This window comes from Ctenocephalides felis, unplaced genomic scaffold, assembly GCF_003426905.1.
Source record: "Ctenocephalides felis isolate EL2017-DRISC unplaced genomic scaffold, ASM342690v1 CF-g0.4_SCAFFOLD_01886, whole genome shotgun sequence".
NCBI classification, from domain to species: Eukaryota; Metazoa; Arthropoda; class Insecta; order Siphonaptera; family Pulicidae; genus Ctenocephalides; species Ctenocephalides felis.
This window is the reverse complement of record NW_020538040.1, coordinates 14,136,669-14,157,199: the sequence shown is the minus strand read 5'-3', so window position 1 is coordinate 14,157,199 and position 20,531 is coordinate 14,136,669. Positions and strand designations below refer to the sequence as shown.

General features: G+C 30.5%; 1 protein-coding gene across 4 annotated transcripts in view; it reads left to right on the top strand.

The window, feature by feature from the left end:
• LOC113377881 (unconventional myosin-XVIIIa) overlaps positions 1-20,531 on the top strand; it is a 286,825-nt gene that overhangs the window by 249,308 nt on the left and 16,986 nt on the right. For all 4 annotated transcript variants that reach the window (XM_026618327.1, XM_026618324.1, XM_026618325.1 and 1 more), the window contains exons 23-25: positions 4,803-4,883; positions 6,016-6,207; positions 7,798-7,887. In XM_026618327.1, coding sequence (XP_026474112.1) covers positions 4,803-4,883; positions 6,016-6,207; positions 7,798-7,887 — 363 coding nt within the window. The remainder of the gene's footprint in view (positions 1-4,802; positions 4,884-6,015; positions 6,208-7,797; positions 7,888-20,531) is intronic.

Below are 20,531 nucleotides of genomic sequence, written 5' to 3'. Positions count from 1 at the left end.
TCAATATATTATACATTTTGACCTATTCACACTTGAACACAATTTCATTGTTCTTCATCTTTGAAGTAATATTTTTGTATTTTCTGGAAAATACACAATTTCATTATTTTGACTCGTATACCTTAACGGTCATAAATCTGCCTGTGAGACGAGAAAGTGACCGCTTCCTTCCCAAAGCAAAAACGCAGTAACAGATTTAATAGAAGAGTTGTATCGCAGTGATAACTCTGGAGTGAGTTACCCATCTCTAGTTCAGATATATCAGAGAACCCTTTTCCTGATGAAAAGTTGTTTGCTCTGGTTGGTGTCAATCTTTTACTTCGTAATCTATTATTGATACATTCTGGTATCAAAACAGAAGCTTTTCCAAATACCCAATTAGTTAACCATGATTCATCAACCTATCATTGATTTATTCATTTACTATTATTACCCAATCGTCATCAGTTGTGCAACATTTATGCATGCCCAGAATGTATGGCCTAATGCACATTGTGTTCCGTGTGTCGTTCTCTGAATGCATGGATGCGCCTGCGCCCGATAACCACGAAATAAATTACTAAGAATTAGGACGATGTAGATAACGAGCATATTAAATTCGAAAAATACTAAACGAATGGTCTAAATCGCGACACCAGTTCCAATTTGATTGATTTATCAATTGTCAATGAAACGACATTTTTAGAATTGATTCATTTATGTAAAACAGACTTATCGACAGCTGTTTTGTATCGTTTAATCATCTGGTGATAAATAGTAAATGAATGATTTGTGTGTATGATTTCATAATATGAATTTTGTTTCTACGTATATTACATCGAATGAACATTTGAGTTTAATCCTGGAAAATATTTGAATCATTTAATAGATAAAATTTGGCAAGAGCTTGGAATAACATTTAATAACGATCACGTCTGGCGGTTGTGCAAACAAATAAATATATAATTAGATTAATCTTTTTTTTATAAATATTGCTAGAACGATTTATATGTTTGCACTATATATCTACTACGTTTGGAATTTGTTTACTCTAATTTTGATAATATTTTTTTACTCTAATTTTGCTATTGATATATTTATATTAAATTATGTATCTACTTGCACTGAAAATTTACCAAATATCATTTTTTAATATATGTTTTGTCTATATTATCCCAAGACTATTTTTTATAATTTGCTCGCATTTTTCTATTTTGATGGTGTAAGTGCAAACTGACTTTTTGAATGAAAGATTTCTTTTTCAATTGATATATTTTTTAGGAAATATATTGCTATCTGTATTTTCGAGTGAAAAGTCATGTTACTACTGCTTGACATCAGGCTCCTCGTAGCGGGATCGAACCCGGGATCTTTGTTTAGAAGAATTAACATAGCATAGTAAATGATTAAAGTTGCAATGCTCATGTAGATGATAATTCTTCTAACAACATTGAAAAAAATTCCCCCGTCCAAAAAGTCAGTCTGCACTTTTCATAACATAATTTTTATATAAAATAGTCTCGGGCTTGTATAGGCAAAACATCTACAAAAAAATAATAATAATTTTCAGTGCAAAGTACACAATTTTACAAAAAAATATTAAGTGGAAAATTAGAGTAAAAAATATCAACTTGAAAATTAGAGTATATTATTATTAATCATATAACAGCTATATTTTCGATTCCAAAAACTATAATATCGAAGTTGAAGTTGATTTGCATCAGTAATTATCAAATATATTGAATGGCATCTGACCAGAGTCAGATCCTTAATATTTTATAAAAAATTTAACATTTATTGAAAACTATGGAGAAATCGTGGCTTTTTTTTTGTTACACATGTATTGATAGTTCTAAATTTAGTTATTCAATAATACATAGTAACTAAAGAAAAAAAAAATAGTTTTTTAGACCATTCGAGAAGTTTACCTCTAATAAGGAGTTTTGAGGAGTTTACCTCCAATAAGGAGCTTTGAGGAGCTTACCTCCAATAAGGAGCTTTGGGGAGTTTACCTCCAATAAGGAGCTTTGGGGAGTTTACCTCCAATAAGGAGCTTTCAGGAGTTTACCTCCAATGAGCAACTTCCATAATTTTTTTCTTTGAAGTCTTTCATTTCAAATCAGATGGCAATATTTTGGTTTTTATTTCTTTATGGGTTTTTTAATTAACGTTTTACTACTGTAATTTTATGAGTTAGATCACTATTATTAACTTATGTTTTCTGCGTATAAATTGGTATCAATAAAAAGCTGCTTTCAATCTTTTTGCACATGTCGTACAATTATAAAACCAGGTTCTTAGACAGCAAATTCTAGTTTTCTTGTACTATCAATATATATTCTTATCAAAACGAGTTCAACATATTTTTTTTGATATTTAATTTTTTTTCAACGATGTAGTACTACTACTACTGATTCAAGTTCTTTGCCGCTATGCAATATCGCACACACATTCAACAAAACCGTTAGCCGACTCTTTCTTATCAAATGAATGACTTATTTTTCTGTGTCCGCTTCAATCTACAAACGAACTTAATTTCTAATTATCTATGTGCAATTCGCAGAACAGGATGCCAATTGTAAAAGCATTGTAGTGTTATACAAACGCATACAGACGCCATGAACTGAATTATCAGATAGACATTGATGAAGTTCTGAAAAAATGTGCACGTATAAAAAGAAGTGTTTGAACCGATAGACTTGTAAATAGTTGTATTATAAGTGATAAAATAGTTTTTTAAAATGCCTCAAATCAAGCCAGCACAACCCTTGCCTCCTGCTCCGAGATGGAGCGTTGCTCCTTCAAAGTTATACTCTAATGTGACTTCTAAGGTAGCTGCAGTTAACGCTAGAAGTAAAGCAAATGTTAAACCTATGGTCGTTGCTCAGCCCAGAGTAATTATTAGAAATAATGTTCAATCCAAGAAGCCCGTGGAAACAAAATACCAGCCCGTCAAGAATGTCAAAATAATCAAGAGCCAGGACGAAAATATTTATGAGAATATTAAAGTAAGCGCCCAGAACGATAAATTGAAGTCTGCTCTGACGAATTTTGATAAAATCATCAATGAATACAATACTATGTCAGTGAGTTCCGAAAATTTATCAACTAAGAATCTTGCCGTCAAACAACAATCGAAATCAGTGTCCATCCCCAATACACCAGCATCAGCGCCAAAACTGCAGAAATCCAAAACATGCAGCATAATTGAAGCTCACTGCATCTTGAAAAATCCAACAGAACGTCAAAGTTTACCGGATGTCAAAACGAGATTAGTACGAAAAACTTTACAACCACAACCTAATTTTTCTTCTAAAGAAAGAGCCAAAAGTGTCTGGGACGTAAGCGCTGCGCCTCCAAAAATTAGCACCCGAGCCAGAAGTACCTCTTGTGTAAGGACTCCAAGCAGAATTCCTGTAAAGAAAATACCGCAGAAAAATTGTCTGTCCAGAACAGCTTCGGCCGATCAGTTTTCAAGCCCTGATCGTGGTAGTGCACCTGCAAAGCCGAATGTTGCCAAATTGAGTTTACCAATCAAGGCGTGTGTGGAAAAGTTTGAATCCAAAACTAAATCTTTGGCAGCTCCTATTGCTTCTTTAAGAAAATCTCAAGAAGCGATAGTGAGTAAAAAGCACGTACGAGGAAGGGATTATATAGAGACTTCTGCATATGATAATTGCAAGAAGCAAACTAAGAAGGTAATGGTAACGCCTAAACTGATCATGAAGGACGTCGTTGACTACATCAAGAGTGATCCGGGGAAGGAATATAATTCTGATTGCTCGGATGATAGTGGACATATATCTAATGAAAATGAACCTCCAGAAACTCCTAGAAAAGTTACTGAATTATTGGCTAAGTTTGAGAAGAGAAAAACGAGCGTTGATCAAGGATTTGTGGAGAACACACCTGCAGTACCATATCAGCAGGAAACAGCTAAGGAAAAAGAGGTATATTGGAAAGGCGTGAATTTGAGGAAAAGCTTTCTCATTTGTCTGGTGTATTTCATTTTTTGTTTGATGTTTCTTGTATTTTCTCTCTCTGAAGATTAATTTTCATCGATAAATGGATCGGATTTGAATATAAAATACATCAAGTATGACTGGATAATTATGTATGAAACGAAATAATAGATTGATAAAGAATGTACGATTGAATGTATGAAAATAAATTTGTACAAATGACTTGTATAAATACAACTTTTAAAGATTTTATTTTACATTTTCCACAGAATACAAAGAGTAATATAGTAATAATCATATAATTTTTAATAAATTTTTAAGGTTAAACTACCTGAACGTTTGAAAGTTTTGAATTTATTTTGTCATTATATTATTCTTTGATAAAGACATTTTTCATTAAGTACAAATATTCTATAAATAATTGTTCCAATTAATTTTATGTAATTATATTATTCTTAAAAACTTTTTTGTCATATCTTGTAGTGTATTGATTTTGTAATTTATTTTAAATTTTTTATTAAATGTATTATTAATTTTTTTTTTAAAAATTAGCTTATATCTATTTTTGGCTAACGAATCTCGGAAAAAACTAATTCTTAAAATACTTAATTTTTTAATTGATAATACATATTAGTTGATTGATAATACTTATTAGTTGATTTAAATTTTCTAAATCCAATAAGTTCAAGTTGTTTACTTTTTGTTTCATCCTTCATCATTTTTCAACCTTCTGGAACTATGTAGAGAAAGAGGATTTTTTTATTTTTCAAATTTATTTCTATTTTATAATTATATATTATATAAATATATACAGATCTATATTACAAAATTCATCTAATTTTTTTAATTTTTTGTTATCAGGTATTACTGCGTGCAGGAACTCTAGGCGCTCTCGAATCGAAACGGGACGCTTTGCTCACCGCTCGTATAACTGCTCTTCAGGTAAAAAAAAATTACTTATTAAATAGTTTAGTGTATTAAGTTTATAGTTTATAGCAGTAGTTTTCTAAACTTTTTGCAACGCCCTTTATCTGAGAATTTGCTCCTAAATGTATGTAACCCGTAACACAAAATTTCTATTTCAACTCAGAATTGACCCTTAACACTTTCGGGACGGCACCGATTTCAAAACAATCTACTTTACCGGCTGTAAACTTGATTTCATTGTGTATGTTATGCAATTTGTTTGATAAAAATTTGTGATCATTGAAGGACATACATTTTTAATATTAATTTATTTTTGATCATTTTATAAAGAATGGTGACGTTCAAAACAATTTCCAAAATGCATAGCTGGTTGATTTTGACATGTTTTACAATAAAATGTTATTCGCCGCCTTCCTTTTCTGTCAGAACAGACAATACAATCCCTTTTTCTTTTAGAATTTAGAATATGCCACTGATTAGTCAGTATAATTGGTCATTTTTTGCTGACATAATAGTTTATTTTTTCTATTATATTGTCTAATAATTCATTTATAAAATATAATATAAAGTAAAATAATCTATTGGATGTCTTATATTGCTTGGCATTTGTAGTCGTTGTGTTTGTTGATGTATGTCAAACTCGATTATTGAAGGAGAATCGGCACATTCGCTAATGTCTTCCCGCTCTTCATTTATTTTGTCGAACTTCTTCTTTTTGTTGGTTGGATAATATCATCATCAGATTCATTACTATCATCGGTGCGAATAGTAATTTCGTAAAATTTGTATGTATGAATGTCTATTTGAAACTCATCTTCACTACTGCTTAATTCACAAAATTTACTAGTTGATTTGTCATATTTAAGAGCGCTCGGTCGTTTTAAATATTAGAAAAAAAGACCATATAGTAAAGAAAAAGGCTAAAAATACTACTAAAATAATTTAAAATTATTTTCAAAATACAATACTGTTTATCTGCTATATATGATTTATTCAACTTTTCGATGCAAACTGAGTCATTGTTTCTAAAATAGCCTGTGCCTCACAGAGTATGTCTGTCCACTGAGGTGGACAGCCGTCCCCAGAGTGTTAAATGTATACAACAATGTAATTCCAATTTTAAATTTTTAATTTTTTTTTCTTATAGGCCAGATGTCGTGGAGTGTTGGCCCGTCGTCGTGCAAACAAAACCAGGGTGCAGACTTTGGCCGCTCGTTGCATCCAGCGCAATGTGCGCGCCTTTATGGCCGTAAGGGATTGGCCATGGTGGAGATTATTAGTCAGGGTGACGCCACTATTGGGAGTGCACAGGACGGAAGAGCTGCTGAAGGCTAGAGTGGTAAGTTGGAAAATAATTATAATAAAGGAATTTTAGCTAATATATTGTGAAAACCAAACCTACTTTAAATCACAGCAAGTTACTGACGTGGGCTCGCCCGTAGATAAGCGGTTAAGAGCGATGGGACTTGTTTCAGAGGTCCCGGGTTCGATACCCACTTCGAGCAACCTGTTGTCAGGCAACAGTAGTGACAACGATTTTCACTTGGAAATATAGATAGCAATATATTTCCAAGTGAAAATAGCCCTCACCCTTCATCAAATATTAATGGATTAACCATTGGGTTACCATCTAAAAAAAATACGAAGTAAGGCGAAGTTTCAGCCCAACAGCTCATAGGACGTAAGGTTCTGATTGCTGTTCAAAAATAATAATAATAATAATAATAATAAAAGTTACTGACGTTACTGATATCATACAAATAACTATCGAATTGTATTGTTGTATTGTTAGTAGAGGCCAAATAAATTAAAATAAGAAAAATTAAAATTACTATCGAAATATGTTCAGAAAATTTTCAGCTAATTAATAATAAGTATAGTCATTGTACAAATATGATTTTTGCTAATTTTTTTTAAAATTTGTCGTCTGGTCCTTCTAACGCCATGGACGGGGTAAAAATGGACAGCCAAGATCAAAACAGTCCACTATAATATTTTTAATTTTAAAGAGATTTTACGGAATAATAAGTACATTTTTTAATCAATGCGATGCAGTTTAAGTATTAGGTTGAACTAAAAATTAAAAAATATAATTTAAATATATGTTGGTAAACGTGATAAACAAAAATCTTTATAAACGCTTACTATTATCATAATTCTTGCTTTGGTAGTTATTTCTGTTTAATTTATTATGATCAGATCCATTTTTTATTGAAATATAATTATCACCATAAAGTTGAATACAATTTTATTGTTTGAAATACATATTTCATAGGCATATTTTGTACAATGATCACGCTCCAACAACCTTCCTTTGAAACTTCGTCAGAAGAAGTCATCATCAGATTTGGAATTACTATTAATTTAATTTCTCTTGCAAAATTGCCTTTTTTAAAATTATTTTACTTTTTTATTTGCCATTTTCGTACTGCTTACACGTTGCCAGTGTAAAGGTTTAGGTGGTCCATTTTACCCCAAGCACACAGAGGTTATATAAATCGTCTTATTCAACATTCTAGAGGTTATATAAAATAATATTGTTGAAAATAACTTAAAACTAACAATACCTGTTATAAAACAAATAAATAAAATATAAGTAAGAATTATGCTCAGGTGTCGTAAACTAAACAACAGTGCTCAAAACAAAAAAAAACTATCAAGGAGAAAAATACTTTCATTAAATGATTGACAATGTAGTTGTTCACCTCGTGATAGCAATGTGCTCCGATTTAAGTCGTCGGCTGGTTACTCATCTTTTGCCCTCTACTTTTAAATAGCATAGTGGAAAAATACTATATTTTTACTTGTTTTTTGAGACGATAGTATCGAATCTTTTAACCTGTGGTCTTTTAAGCTTGTTTCTATCTTACTTAGGTTTTAGTTAAGTTTTCAAATATTTTTTTAATTTTATTCTATTTGTTACTTGCAGGAAGAATTGGAGATATTGAAGAGCAAATTTGAAAAATTGGAGGCCGAACGAACAGTCTTGAAGCATGAAAACGATCGGCTGGAATCGAAGGTAAGAATCATATTTACTTAATATTATGTGCAGGTTTTTTTTAGTTAATTATATTTATCTATTATTTATTTTATCTCAACTATTGATTAACTTCCCGAAGTATCAGTTTGTTTTCGCAAAAAAATCCGATTTGATCATTTTATTCTATTCCATTTCGTAATTAATATTCATATTGTTCACAATTTACTATTAACCCTTTCCACTCGGATGCCGCCGCTCCGACGGCAAAATTTATATAAATCGGAATTAGCGAGTGGAAAGATTATCACATCGTACTTTTTAGCTTTTTCATATCTTCCTATTTTCATAATTAATAATAATTAAATATAATATTAATAAAATATGATTTATCACAACGGCTCTGTTACATTTGCTTTCATGATGATGAGATAATAGTTGTCGATTTATTTATACATAATTTTTAGGTCGTAAAGTATTAATAGAGATATAAATTAGTGTACACAGTGTTCCAGCTAAGAGAATTAGGACACAATGATCTATTTTGGAACGGATTATTAGGACTTGCCTAACACGAATTATCAGCATCTCTTATTTTCTCCATTTCTATTTTTGGATCAACTTGGCGGGTTTTTTTTTATAAATTGAGGAGAATATTCATGTTATTTGAAACGAGAAGCTACTAATATTTTTTTAGCAAAATTTTTCAAAATACTTTTAATGCTTTTGATTTGTTCTGCACCCAAAGGCCGGTTTTCTTCTAAACTAATAATCCGATTTTTTTTATTATTATTACATAGTAATTTTCATAACTGTTTTGAAGTGGATAAGTAAAACTGTAGGATAAATGATTTTGAAAATACAAAATTTTCTTATCATTAATTATCACATGATTTGTTTTTAATTTTGATTGCATCAATATTATTTATTGAAATATGCAATTGTTTTAGATCATGGTCGGTCACTTCTTTGCTATTTTCATTTTATCTATTTTGTGATGAAATGGATAGAATTTAAAAGTATGGAAAGTCGATTTTCTAAAACTGTAATCACGTTTTCCTGAATTTAATTTTTGCAAAATTGTATATTCATAAAAATTGTATTGTATTTTTTAACTTATTTGTGACACCAAAGACGTTGTCCAGTAATTTAGGTCTTCGGTTATACAAACTATAAATATCTTGTCTTATCTTGGGTGATTGCCTATTATCCTAATTAGTTCCCAGGACTAATATCAGTAATAGTTCCTGGTATCGATAAGAAATGTATGATCGATTTCAATGAATACTATCTTTCCTGGTACAGCTTAAATTTATTAACATTAGCTCAAAAATGTTCTAATCTACGGGTCATTGAATTTTGGCAGTTAATGAGTTTTGGCAATCTGAACAAAGTTACGAGATTAATTAGTCAAGATATGTGACTTGGCTGAGTCTTAAGAGGTGCATTTTGTTAGGGCTTTGTAAAGTAAACTTACCTATGAGAATTATATGCTTTTGCCAAAAAATCCTACTTGATAGTTTTTATGTTATCGACGTCTCAAGTTATTCTGAATTGTTTGAGATCAGAAGTATGTGTATGTAAAAACAAGTATGTGTATTTGAACCGATATTTGACCTTTTGTCGACGTTTTCCTAAAAACTGCTGAACCGATTTCGAAAATTTTAAAAATTATTCTATGAAACTTAAGTTAAGGTTTGTTAAAAATTTATTGAATAAAAAATGTAACAATTCAGAAATGTCTCTCTGTATTTTTATTAATATAAACTTTTTTTTACATGTACAATTAGTCATTTGCCTACGTACGATATGAAAATACTAAAATATAATTTTATCAAAAATAAATTATTCTTATAGTTATACTTCTTAACCACGTTTTGAATTTAATAATTAAAGTTGGAAAAAAAACTAATAACACAGGATCACCAAATAAAAAGTTGCCTATATTAGGTGTGCAGTTTCACCCGCAATTTTGACTTTAGATTCGTTTCAGCTACATTGGAAAACTTGGACCTGTCTAATTATTTTAACTCAATAAAATTTTGGCAATTTTTTTTCAAACTGAAAAAAATGCGTAAAAACCTATTTCGTGTTGATATAATAGAATTGGAAAATAGTATTCTACTTCGTTTTCCGAGGAGATCATTTTTAGTTTTTTTTTTTTATAAATATTTTTCGATTGATTATTTACCATAGACTTATACTACATTTCGTTAATTTCAAACCCTGTCCTGTTTAGTTTAGACTATTTTTACAATAAAAAGTTGGCACCGATTTTACAATGGATGCATATTCTTAGACACGCAACATAATAAGAGGCGCCGATTATGCGTGCACGTTTCAGAAAAACAATTATTTAAATAAATTTACACTTTGCATTAGACAAAACTAAATGTACGAATTACCCTTGAAAAATAAAAACTGCATATTTGAAAAACAAGTTTCTTAGAATAACTATAATAGTTGATGCGATTTGTAGTAAAATATGAATCTTTTACGCTGATTGTATCAATATCTTTCCACTATGGAGTTCACTATATTGCCACTGGAAATTGCGACTACAACAGCAACTTTTCCTCAATAAAAACAAGTCATTAATAGGTTTATAAAAAAATATTGCACTTCCGTCGAGTGATCTTCATTGCACCGAACTTCCGCTAAAAGACCAATGATCATCGTATACATGAGAAATATAAATACAGTGGTGCTCCGACATACGAGTTTGATTTGTTCCGTAACCGCGCTCGTATCTCGAAGCAATGTTTCCTATAAGAATACGTTGAAATCTCAATAATTTGTTCCAGCACTGTGGTTTTTGTCAAGTTTTTTTAATACCAAAAATTAATTTACTATTAATTATGTTTATTTATTTTTTTTACTATTCATGATATTGAGGAAATGTTTTGTTGAACAACTTTTATGGTTAAACTGTTGCAACTTTCTTGAAATGATTTTTATCCACAAATTTTTAGACAGATCAGAAAGTGGCCTACAAATTATTGTAAGGCCCTTGGCTGTATTTATTACTTTTATCAACTCCTTGTGTTTAAATACATGGATATGCTACACTCGTAAATCTTTTCTAATTTTTTCCCATTTTTTTAAATATTTTTATCTTTTAGTGTAAGAGACATGACCTTTTTCTTTGGAATATTAGTTATAATAGTATATAATTATTATTATAGTCAAAATTTTAAACGTTAAAATAATTTTTGAAAGCAAAATGCTGGAACTTTAATAAAATTCGGTTTTTAAGAATTTTCAAAAATTTTACTTTTTTGAAAAAAAATATTATATTTCGAAAATTTTGAACTTTTTTCAAAGCAATCGCGCTGTGTAGCTGTTTTAGAGACGAAATATCGAAGCGTGTAAGCCCCACGATCCAGTAACGGATGTGCATTAGTAGACAAAATTTGTACTTATTTATAAAATCCTTAAAGTATGTCATAATTTGATGTTCGTATGTCTAATGATCATTTTTGACTGCTAAATTGCATTTTTTTTAAACTTTTTTTTATTGGATCTCCGAAACCGCTCAGCTGCCTTCCCAAAAATTTAGCCAGTTATTATAAGGCCCTTGCCTTATATTTCGCCAATATAAGTAAAATATTTTTCAAATCATTCAAATAGGACTTTATACCAAAAACTGAATTACCATTGTAGGCACTTTTTGCCTTGTATCTTCGAAACGGCTGGAACTGCCTTTGCCAAATCTAATTAGCACGTCTCCCCATCAATACAAATCGAATGGTTCTTGAATTATTAAAATCGGTTGATTCAGCAGCTAATGTTTAAGTGTGTATGCATTTTTAATATCCAATTATTCAATCGCACTAACAAAATTGCTACCCATTATGAGAGTTAATCAAAGTAGTACATTTATGATTGACTATATTGCTTCATTCATTAGATTTCATTTTATCTTTACGGTTATGAACAAACTAAAATTTCGAAATTTTATTTTTATTTAAGATGCTGCAGAGGTATTAAAAATGCATCTGCATTCATGTTCCTTGTATCAAATAAAAAAACACATGTTTCCGATTGAGATAATGAAAAATATAATAAATCACACCGGCCTGTCACAACTCACGAATCGAAAGGTTCGAAATAATAAATGTTTTGGCAACGTTCGATGGGCTTTGATTTATTTTTAGATTTATTTAGCAGATATTTCCGCCTTTGAACATATCTATATAGATATATACATATATAAATATTATAGTTATAGTCATGTAATTTTGATTGATATTTCCGTTAAATAAAAATATTTAACAATCTTGAGTTACTTGTACTAATACCAATATATCTTTCTTTTGGTAATTGGATGGATGTAACTTTTCGTTATAATATTACATTATTCTTCATCATCTGCAATATTAAATGCATATATACTTTGTGTGGGCGTGTGCTAAAGTGATTTTATTATCTTTAAATAATTTTCTTGAAGATTATCAATGTCTGGTTCCAGTGCATAATTATATTGGCTATAGCAATAATCGGTCCAGTTCAAATATAGCAGAAGATGCAAAGAAAGTCCTCTTCTGTCGATGCTTCTGTGCCCTAGTTTTGCAAACAAAGTTTATTTTGATATCGCTAGAGTCGTTTATATTTACAAAATCTATGCTATTTTTCTGCCATCATCCACGATTTTCTTCTTTCTTAAAAACTTTCGAGTTATATATCAATCGAGCGAAAATAATTCTTGGCACGACTTAAAATAAGCCAACGTCGGTCATTCATCTTTTCGGAGCTATTAAATAATAGATGTTTTTGAATAATATATATTTCATTATAATGATTATTTGATCTGATAGATTTTTTATATTCTATTAGCTTTTTTTCATATTAAGAACTATACGTACTGTATAAGCTATGTTATATTGTATCTGATTTTCACTTGAAATTATATTTGAGATCTATAACCTGAAGTGTAAATTTTATATCCTACTGCTTGATATAGAGTTTGCCGCGGATGAAATCGAAACTAGTTGGTTCTTGTTCACATTCTCAAATATTACACCACGACGCGCTATTTTATTTGTTTAATATCATTTAGTTAGTTTCTTTTTTGAACTCAAGTTTCAACTTTTTTCCAAAGTAGTTCTATTTTGTTAAGGATGCTGATCTTAACCTTTTTTTATTTATGATTAATGATTAATTTTTATTAATGCTGATTTTTTATTAATGATTTTTTTTACCAAAATAGATTTAATTTTATTTTAAGCACTTGTTAGTAAATTGAATATTTTACTAATATATTCATGAATTAAATAGTGTGTGCCGCCACGTAGTTATGAAATTTATTGAACTCTCTTTCGATTATTCCAGGTTGTTGGGTTATGATTTAACCCTTGTAGCTGTGAACTGTATTAAACACTGATTTGTTTGTATATTATGTATTTGTTGCAGTTCTTATTACAATCACTGATTTGTCTCTAAGTTCTAATTGAAGATGATATATTTATTTATTATTTATTACACATGTTGTTTTGCGGACTTTACTTTTAGAAGTGTACAACTAGTCTATTAAACTCTCTGCTACCCCCTCTACTAGGGGTAGCAACTATCTCGTGTAAAAGCTCAATGCCATGAAGATTGTCACCTTCATGGCCAATAAAATAAAACGAAAATACGTCCGAACAATTAAATAAATATGACTTTGTGGTGTATTTTGTTGTCTTCTGCCAAATGTTTTCCAGATATTTGATTGATATTTATTAACTGTTGGAATATATTTGGTTCAATCAAGTTCATTTTTTTAAGTTTAAAATAAAAATGTTACATAATTATTTGGTAACCAAGAAACATCGTTTAAAACTACTTGGTAATTCTCACAAAGTTTCTTTTGTTGGTGCTATTTTTGTTTAATTGTTTAGGGCAAATTACTCCAGATTTTTGATAGATATTTATTCTCTGTTGGAATATACTTGGTTCTTTTTTTAATTAAACAATAAGATAAAAATATTATATAGTCATTATGTAACTTGGAAACATTGCTTGAAACGACTTGGAAAATCTCACAAGGTGAAGCATCATTTCTCTTGTTGATGCTTTTTTTGTATAATTGCATGAAGCCAAGATTCTCAAAAGCGTCTATATGATGACCATCAAAATGGAAACTATAATTTAGACTTTTGATGTGGTCAGTGATCATAGTTTGATTTTAGATTTATTTTTAGCGACCAAATTCAACTTTTATGGAATAGGTAATACATGTTTTTGAAGGATTTTTTTTAGAGCATGCAAACAACATATTTGATCGTCATTCACGTTTCTTACTTTCTTTGGAATTCTTTCGGCAGAACAAATCCCAATCGATAACTTATTTAAACATATCATTTTACATCAAGTCGCTGGCTCTCTGTCTATTAAATCTCAATCCATTACCCAAATATTCATCAATGTACTCATTATTTATATAACTATTGTCTTCGGACTTGGTCATAAAATTTTTGCGAGTATGGACCGTTAAAATCGTCTGGTGCACTCGTCTCGTAATGTATTGACATATATACAACAGCTATAAAACATAAAACTTAAATGGTTAAATATTATTGGAAATATAAATGTCTTCGTCAGTACTGAGTACCTTATTATTTGGAGGATAAATTTTGATGTTGGCTATAAAATTTTATGTCCCACACGCGTCAGTTTAGTGAATTATGACATGAGTTATTTTTGGATAATAAATTAACGTAATACAGGTTTAATTAGTGAGTACGTAGACTGAGATAATTATTAAATTAGAATATTTTTTTTAAATATTAATTTTTGCCATCTGTAATTGGGAATTTTTGTCAATTTTTTTTGACCTTTTCTTGGTTCAATGTTGACTTCAATTTTGAGCTTGGATATGTCTATGAGACAGATATCCCAACAACTATATCAGAAATAGTCTGTTTATTTATTAAATGTACACTTTTACAAAGTAAAACTAGACAAAAATCTTCTGATAAATTGATGTGTATTATGAAGGAAAATCGATCTCCACTACGTATATCAATTAAAAAGACAGTTGATCAATTTTTGAGGATGTTCTGGTAAATTATTGTTTATCATAGCAAAGGGCGTATCAAATTGTCTTTTCATACTTTATTATCAAAATTTCTCAATTAATTTTCCGTAGGGTAAGTTATAGTAATGGGCCAAAAATCGAAAACGAAAATTTTTGCATATCTTCAATATGAGTTTCTGAACATTTTGGCATACCTCAGATAAAATCCATGTATTTTTGTCGACATTTTCGGGAGTACCGCTCAACCGATTTGAATAATTCAAAAAGCAATCGATTCTTACTGATGGGGATTAGTGCTGATTAGTTTTTGGAAAAAGTCGGTCCAGTCTTTTCCGAGATACGAAGCGCAAAGAGTGCAGAAAATTGAAACTCGCTTTTTGCGAGAACCGGGCATCCGATTGGAATGATTCAAAGAACTCAAAGAATTTGTAATCTAATCATTAGTCAATCTAGTCTATCTAGTTTGATTAACTGATAATTATGTAAGATTGCCACCAAATTCGTTGGTTGTTTTCCAACTTGTTCCCAAAATAAAATATTTTATCAGGTTTTACTATTTAATTTCCATTTATTGCAAATGATGAGCAATCCATTATGAGCTTAGATCTTGAAGTAACTCTCACAAATACTTCAAGTGACATGTGCTCTACTTTCTAAATCCTTTTAGTGATATATCTGAAAACGTGACCTGTAACTTCTGGTCAGTTAGTATTTGACGATATGTATTTATATTCTAAAAACGAAATTGTTTTTTTAATTTACAATGCTCAATCAATTTGTTAACGTTTTATAGTCTTGTTTTTTTTATAAAATCCTCTATAAACCTATATACATAATTTTCTAAATAGAATACAGGTACCTGATGTTGAAATTAATTCGTTTTCTGTCTTGTCTTGAACACAATTATTGAATAGAGCTAGGGCAACCATTGGGTTGCGCTCTGAAGAGCGAAGAAAGGTTTATCAAAACAGCACGTAGAAATGTTAAGTTCTGATTGGTGTTCTAATAATTCGTTTTTTTTTCACGAAAAAACTGTCATTTTTTATATCACCGAAACGGCTGGACCTGCCTTGTCCAAAAACTAAACACAACTTCTCTCAAGCATTACAATTGGAATGTTTTTGGAGCATTCAAATCGTATACTCCATTCTCTCAAAAACTCGATTTCGATCATTATTGCACTTTGCTCTATATTTCCGAAACGGCTAGACCTGCATTCGTCAAAAACTATTCAACACAAAACTATCAATAGCATTTTGAATTATTCAAATTGGTTGATCTGTGCTCCCTAAATCGTGGACGAGAAATTGCGGACACACAAGACACACACATCTATTTACACATTTATCTTAAGGTATGCCAAAATGATCAGAAACTCTGAAACGTGAAGATATGTAAAAATTTTCAATCTCGATTTTTGGACGATTACAATAACTTACTCTACGGGACGTTAAAATACATAAAATACATCAATTACGAGCAATAGTTGATATTAAATAGATGTGGATTTATGTGGAAAATCACGTTTTTTTACTACGGTTGAAAATATATTCTTCTGTATGGTACGATTCTTGTTCCTTTGTTATACAATAACCAAAATTCAGTAACCTGAAAATAAATTCCTTGATCATCGTCTAGGATTTTTGTTATTCGGCATTAAATTTCATTGTCACTACGAAATGCAACAGGAGGCATCATCGGTCCGCCTCATCTTGCTGCTACATTTTAATAATATGACGCAACTGGTCGACGGCAGCGGCGTTACTCTGGCTGCTGACTAACTTTAGCTTTTTCAATCAGTCCGAACTAGATCTTCGGCGAGGTCGTTTGGTTCTCACTTGTTTGTTTGCTGCTGCAGGCTGGTACCACCTTTAACAAATATTGCGTAAAAAGTATTAGAGATACTAAATCGAATTTAACGAACCGAGAATTTCTGCACAAAGGCCAAGAAGTTTGCATCGAATTGAATTTGGATCGAAGCCAGATCGAACGCAGTGAAAAATAAATTGTGTGCGTGCTTTGCAGATCAGTACAAGTTGTTATGTGGATAGTGATGAAATGTTGTTACGGAACTTGTTGTCTAAAGCAAAATGTGATGGGCGGTTGTGGGAATGCTTTTAAGGAGCAAGAATAAAAATCTGCTGTTTAAATTATTATTTTGCAATATTTGAAATAAGTACAAATATCTAATAGAAATTGGCAGTTTAGTCTAGTTTACCTAATAGAATAGGCAGTTTTTATTTTTATTTGATTCGCAGTCACTTAAAATAATTTGAAAGTAAATTCAAATTATAAAGTAAAATTTAATCTAAATTTGTGCTGTTTAAATAATTTTGTTCTAAAAGAAATCAACAGTTTAATAAATTTAATTTTAAATTAATATTCGCGAAATTTCAGTGCGACGAATAATTATTTTATCATGGATAAAACACGCAGAAGAAAGACATAATATATCTAACCATCAAAATTAATATCTGCATGAAATGCCTTCATCTCCTTCTGCTATAAACAAAATGGTCGCTTCTTCATCTAATTACACGACGACCCGACGTCAAATTGAAGCCCAAGTGAGCAACGAATCCAGAAACGAAAATACCAATGGCCTAAGTGCTGCTCTTGGTGACACTAACGAAGGATGCAGTGTGCTTACAAGAGCATCACCTTTAAGGAGAACGGTAACAGCTCCTTTGCCTGAATTACCATCCCTGCGGCTCCGTCCACCTATCCATCCACCTTCTACGAGCAGATCAGGCTTAAAATCGTTACCTTCTTCTCGAAGAAGTGCGTACCAGGAGTATCTAGCGACAAAAGAAACTTTAATCGGTGGTACCAGCGGAAATGTAGTAGCACGTTTGTCCAGCACAACAAGTTCACAAAGTTTGACACCAAGCAAATCGTCAACAACTTGCACGAAACATTCTTTATACATACCGGTTTCGAGATCTCCGAGTCCTTCGCCGTGCAGCAGTTTGTCACTGGATACTACAAGTAGAGGCATCAGTTGCAATAGTTCAAAATCTTGGAGAAGTAGTTATGATTCTACAACTCCTAGAAGATTTTTTCCTCAAACATTCGATTCCCGTAGATCGTTGGATTTGGAAATGCACGAAATTCGAACCATGGAGCAATCACCAGTTGTCTTTGAAGGTAACTTGAGCTTTATTTTGGATGGGCCTAGTCAGGTTAGGCAGAAAGTAAGGCCTTTACCAGCTCACCAGGAACCTAAGACTGCTTCGTGCAGGCTGACGGCTCAGATTGATGATTTTTTGAAGAGGACGGATCATGTGATGCAAGAATGGAAAGGTTTGGGAAGGCGTGAAGGTGGTTTATCCAGCGCCTTAGATGGGCCCAATGGCCAAAGGTTAGGAAGGTCCAGGAGTGCGCAGAATATTATGGTACGAGGGTTCTTAAGGTCACCTTCAGTCACCAGGGATAGGTCGAGGGCTCCGTCTGAAGCAGGGACGATCTCTGAAGCAGAAGAGGTGAAGGAGTGATAATAGATTGTTATTTTTATTTATTTTGCTATTTAACATTTGATAAAAATAATATATGAAAGTATATTTATTTTATCATTTATTCATTAATTAATAATCATAAAAATACGAAGTAATTCTAAATATCTTCACATCATTCCACGAGTTGTCATTTAAATATCTTTAGCTACAAGCTATTTCAAAACGTTTTTATGGCGTAAACTCAAAATGCTTTGCATAATATTTAAAATTAGTTATAATAACATCAGACTGATGCAATTTGTTTTTTTATGTCAAACAATCGAATTCATTGAGAGTGAATTGAGTGATACTTTGTGTACCAGCTGTACGAATAATTTAATTTGATTTAATAAAAAAAATCATAATTATGTAGTACAGTGGGCTAATGTCAATTTGAATATGGGTTATAAATAATGGTTAGAAATTAAATTTATTTGATATTCAAAATTAAAAATAACAAAACACAATACGAATTTTGATTTTAAAGTAAAGTTGTTTGGTTTTTGAATTGGCAAACAGTATGATTACCACCACAATCGATTAAATAATTGCTAATCCAATATTTATTATTATTATTATTGCAAAAATATATCATTTGGTAAAATTTACACGACTGCACTTTAATGAATTTGTTAAATTTTGTTTAGCAACAATAACTAATATTATTTCTTCATACTAATCTTAACAAGATGTTTAGGAATTATTTTTATTATTGCAGTTATAATTTATGTATTTTTTCTTTATTGCTCTAATAATTTAATCTAATTCTACTTATTGTGCTTGAATTTTCCTTTCTTCCTTTATGAATAATGTCATTTAGTAGAATTGGACAGATTTGTCGGTCATGTGAAATTTGCTTTCTAAAACGCATAAATGCATTTCACGCCCATTCAAGACGTTTTGATGAAAGGCAACAAGGAAAATATTATTTTCACACACAGATTATCCGATTAATCCACGCTTATCTTTTTGTGTTTGTCGAGATAGATTTATGATTTTATTTCGATAGGTGGAAATAAATTAGTTGGGAAAATTTATTACTTTTCTTCGAGCAATTGACCCTGACACTGCATGAAATTTTGATATTGAAATATTAAAAACAACGTCAAACCTTTCTATGCCTTTATGAATAATGTCTTAACCAGTTTTAATATCAATATCCATTATACATTGTTCATTATGTATATTGATATTACAAAATGTGTAAATCGTAACTATCATGCAAAAAATAGTAAAAAAATGAGTGCGCCTAAGGTTCACACGCGATTGAAGTAAAACTTATTTGCTACTGTACAAGATGGCATTTAAGTAAAAATAAATACGTAACACTCGTGATGCACATATTTATTAGTGTCAACCATTATACACATGTATATAATAATAAATTTTAAATTATATATTCATAATAGCATTAATAATATGTATAATATTTAAAAACAATAATGTACTTTAAAGTCATACTTCAAATACGACATGATCGGTTTGTCATTGTAATTACCATTTAGGAATGAACCTTCATTAATTAATTCTAGAATGCGTTTACACAGTGGATTATGTTAAAAAAACGCCTAAACAAAGATTGTTTTCGCAACTTAATTAATCATGTAATTGTGTTTGAAGAACTTCATGTAATTAAAATTAACATACATTCATTGACAGCTTGTATTTTTTTTACTTTTTCACTGGCGATGTAATCTCATTCTTTGAACAGCTGTAATATCTGTCTTGCTTAAAAAATATTTTTCATTTTAATAACTTCAAATATCTATATAAACTACGAATAATATAGAAATAATTTTTAATCAATAAACTTACGTTTAATGCATGGCACAGATGTTTAATTTGTTTTATTATTTTCAAGGAACAGGTTAAAATATTCTTCTGATTCAGGCATTTTTCATTACCTCAAGATTTATACTACGATGTAACTTTAAAATGTCAATTTCCAAGTTTTGCCAAATTTATCTATTTCTTCTAATTAAGTAAAAGCAAATAATTTTTTTTTTGGGAAGTCTAATTTAATTTTTGTTCTGGAAGTATAATTTAATTTTCATCTATGATAATATTATAAATAGTGACTGGAAGGTTTTCGTTTCATTTCTCAATAAATTTGATAAATCAATCAATATTGATGTCAAACATTAGATATTTGTTTGTCAGGGTACTTTGTTTTT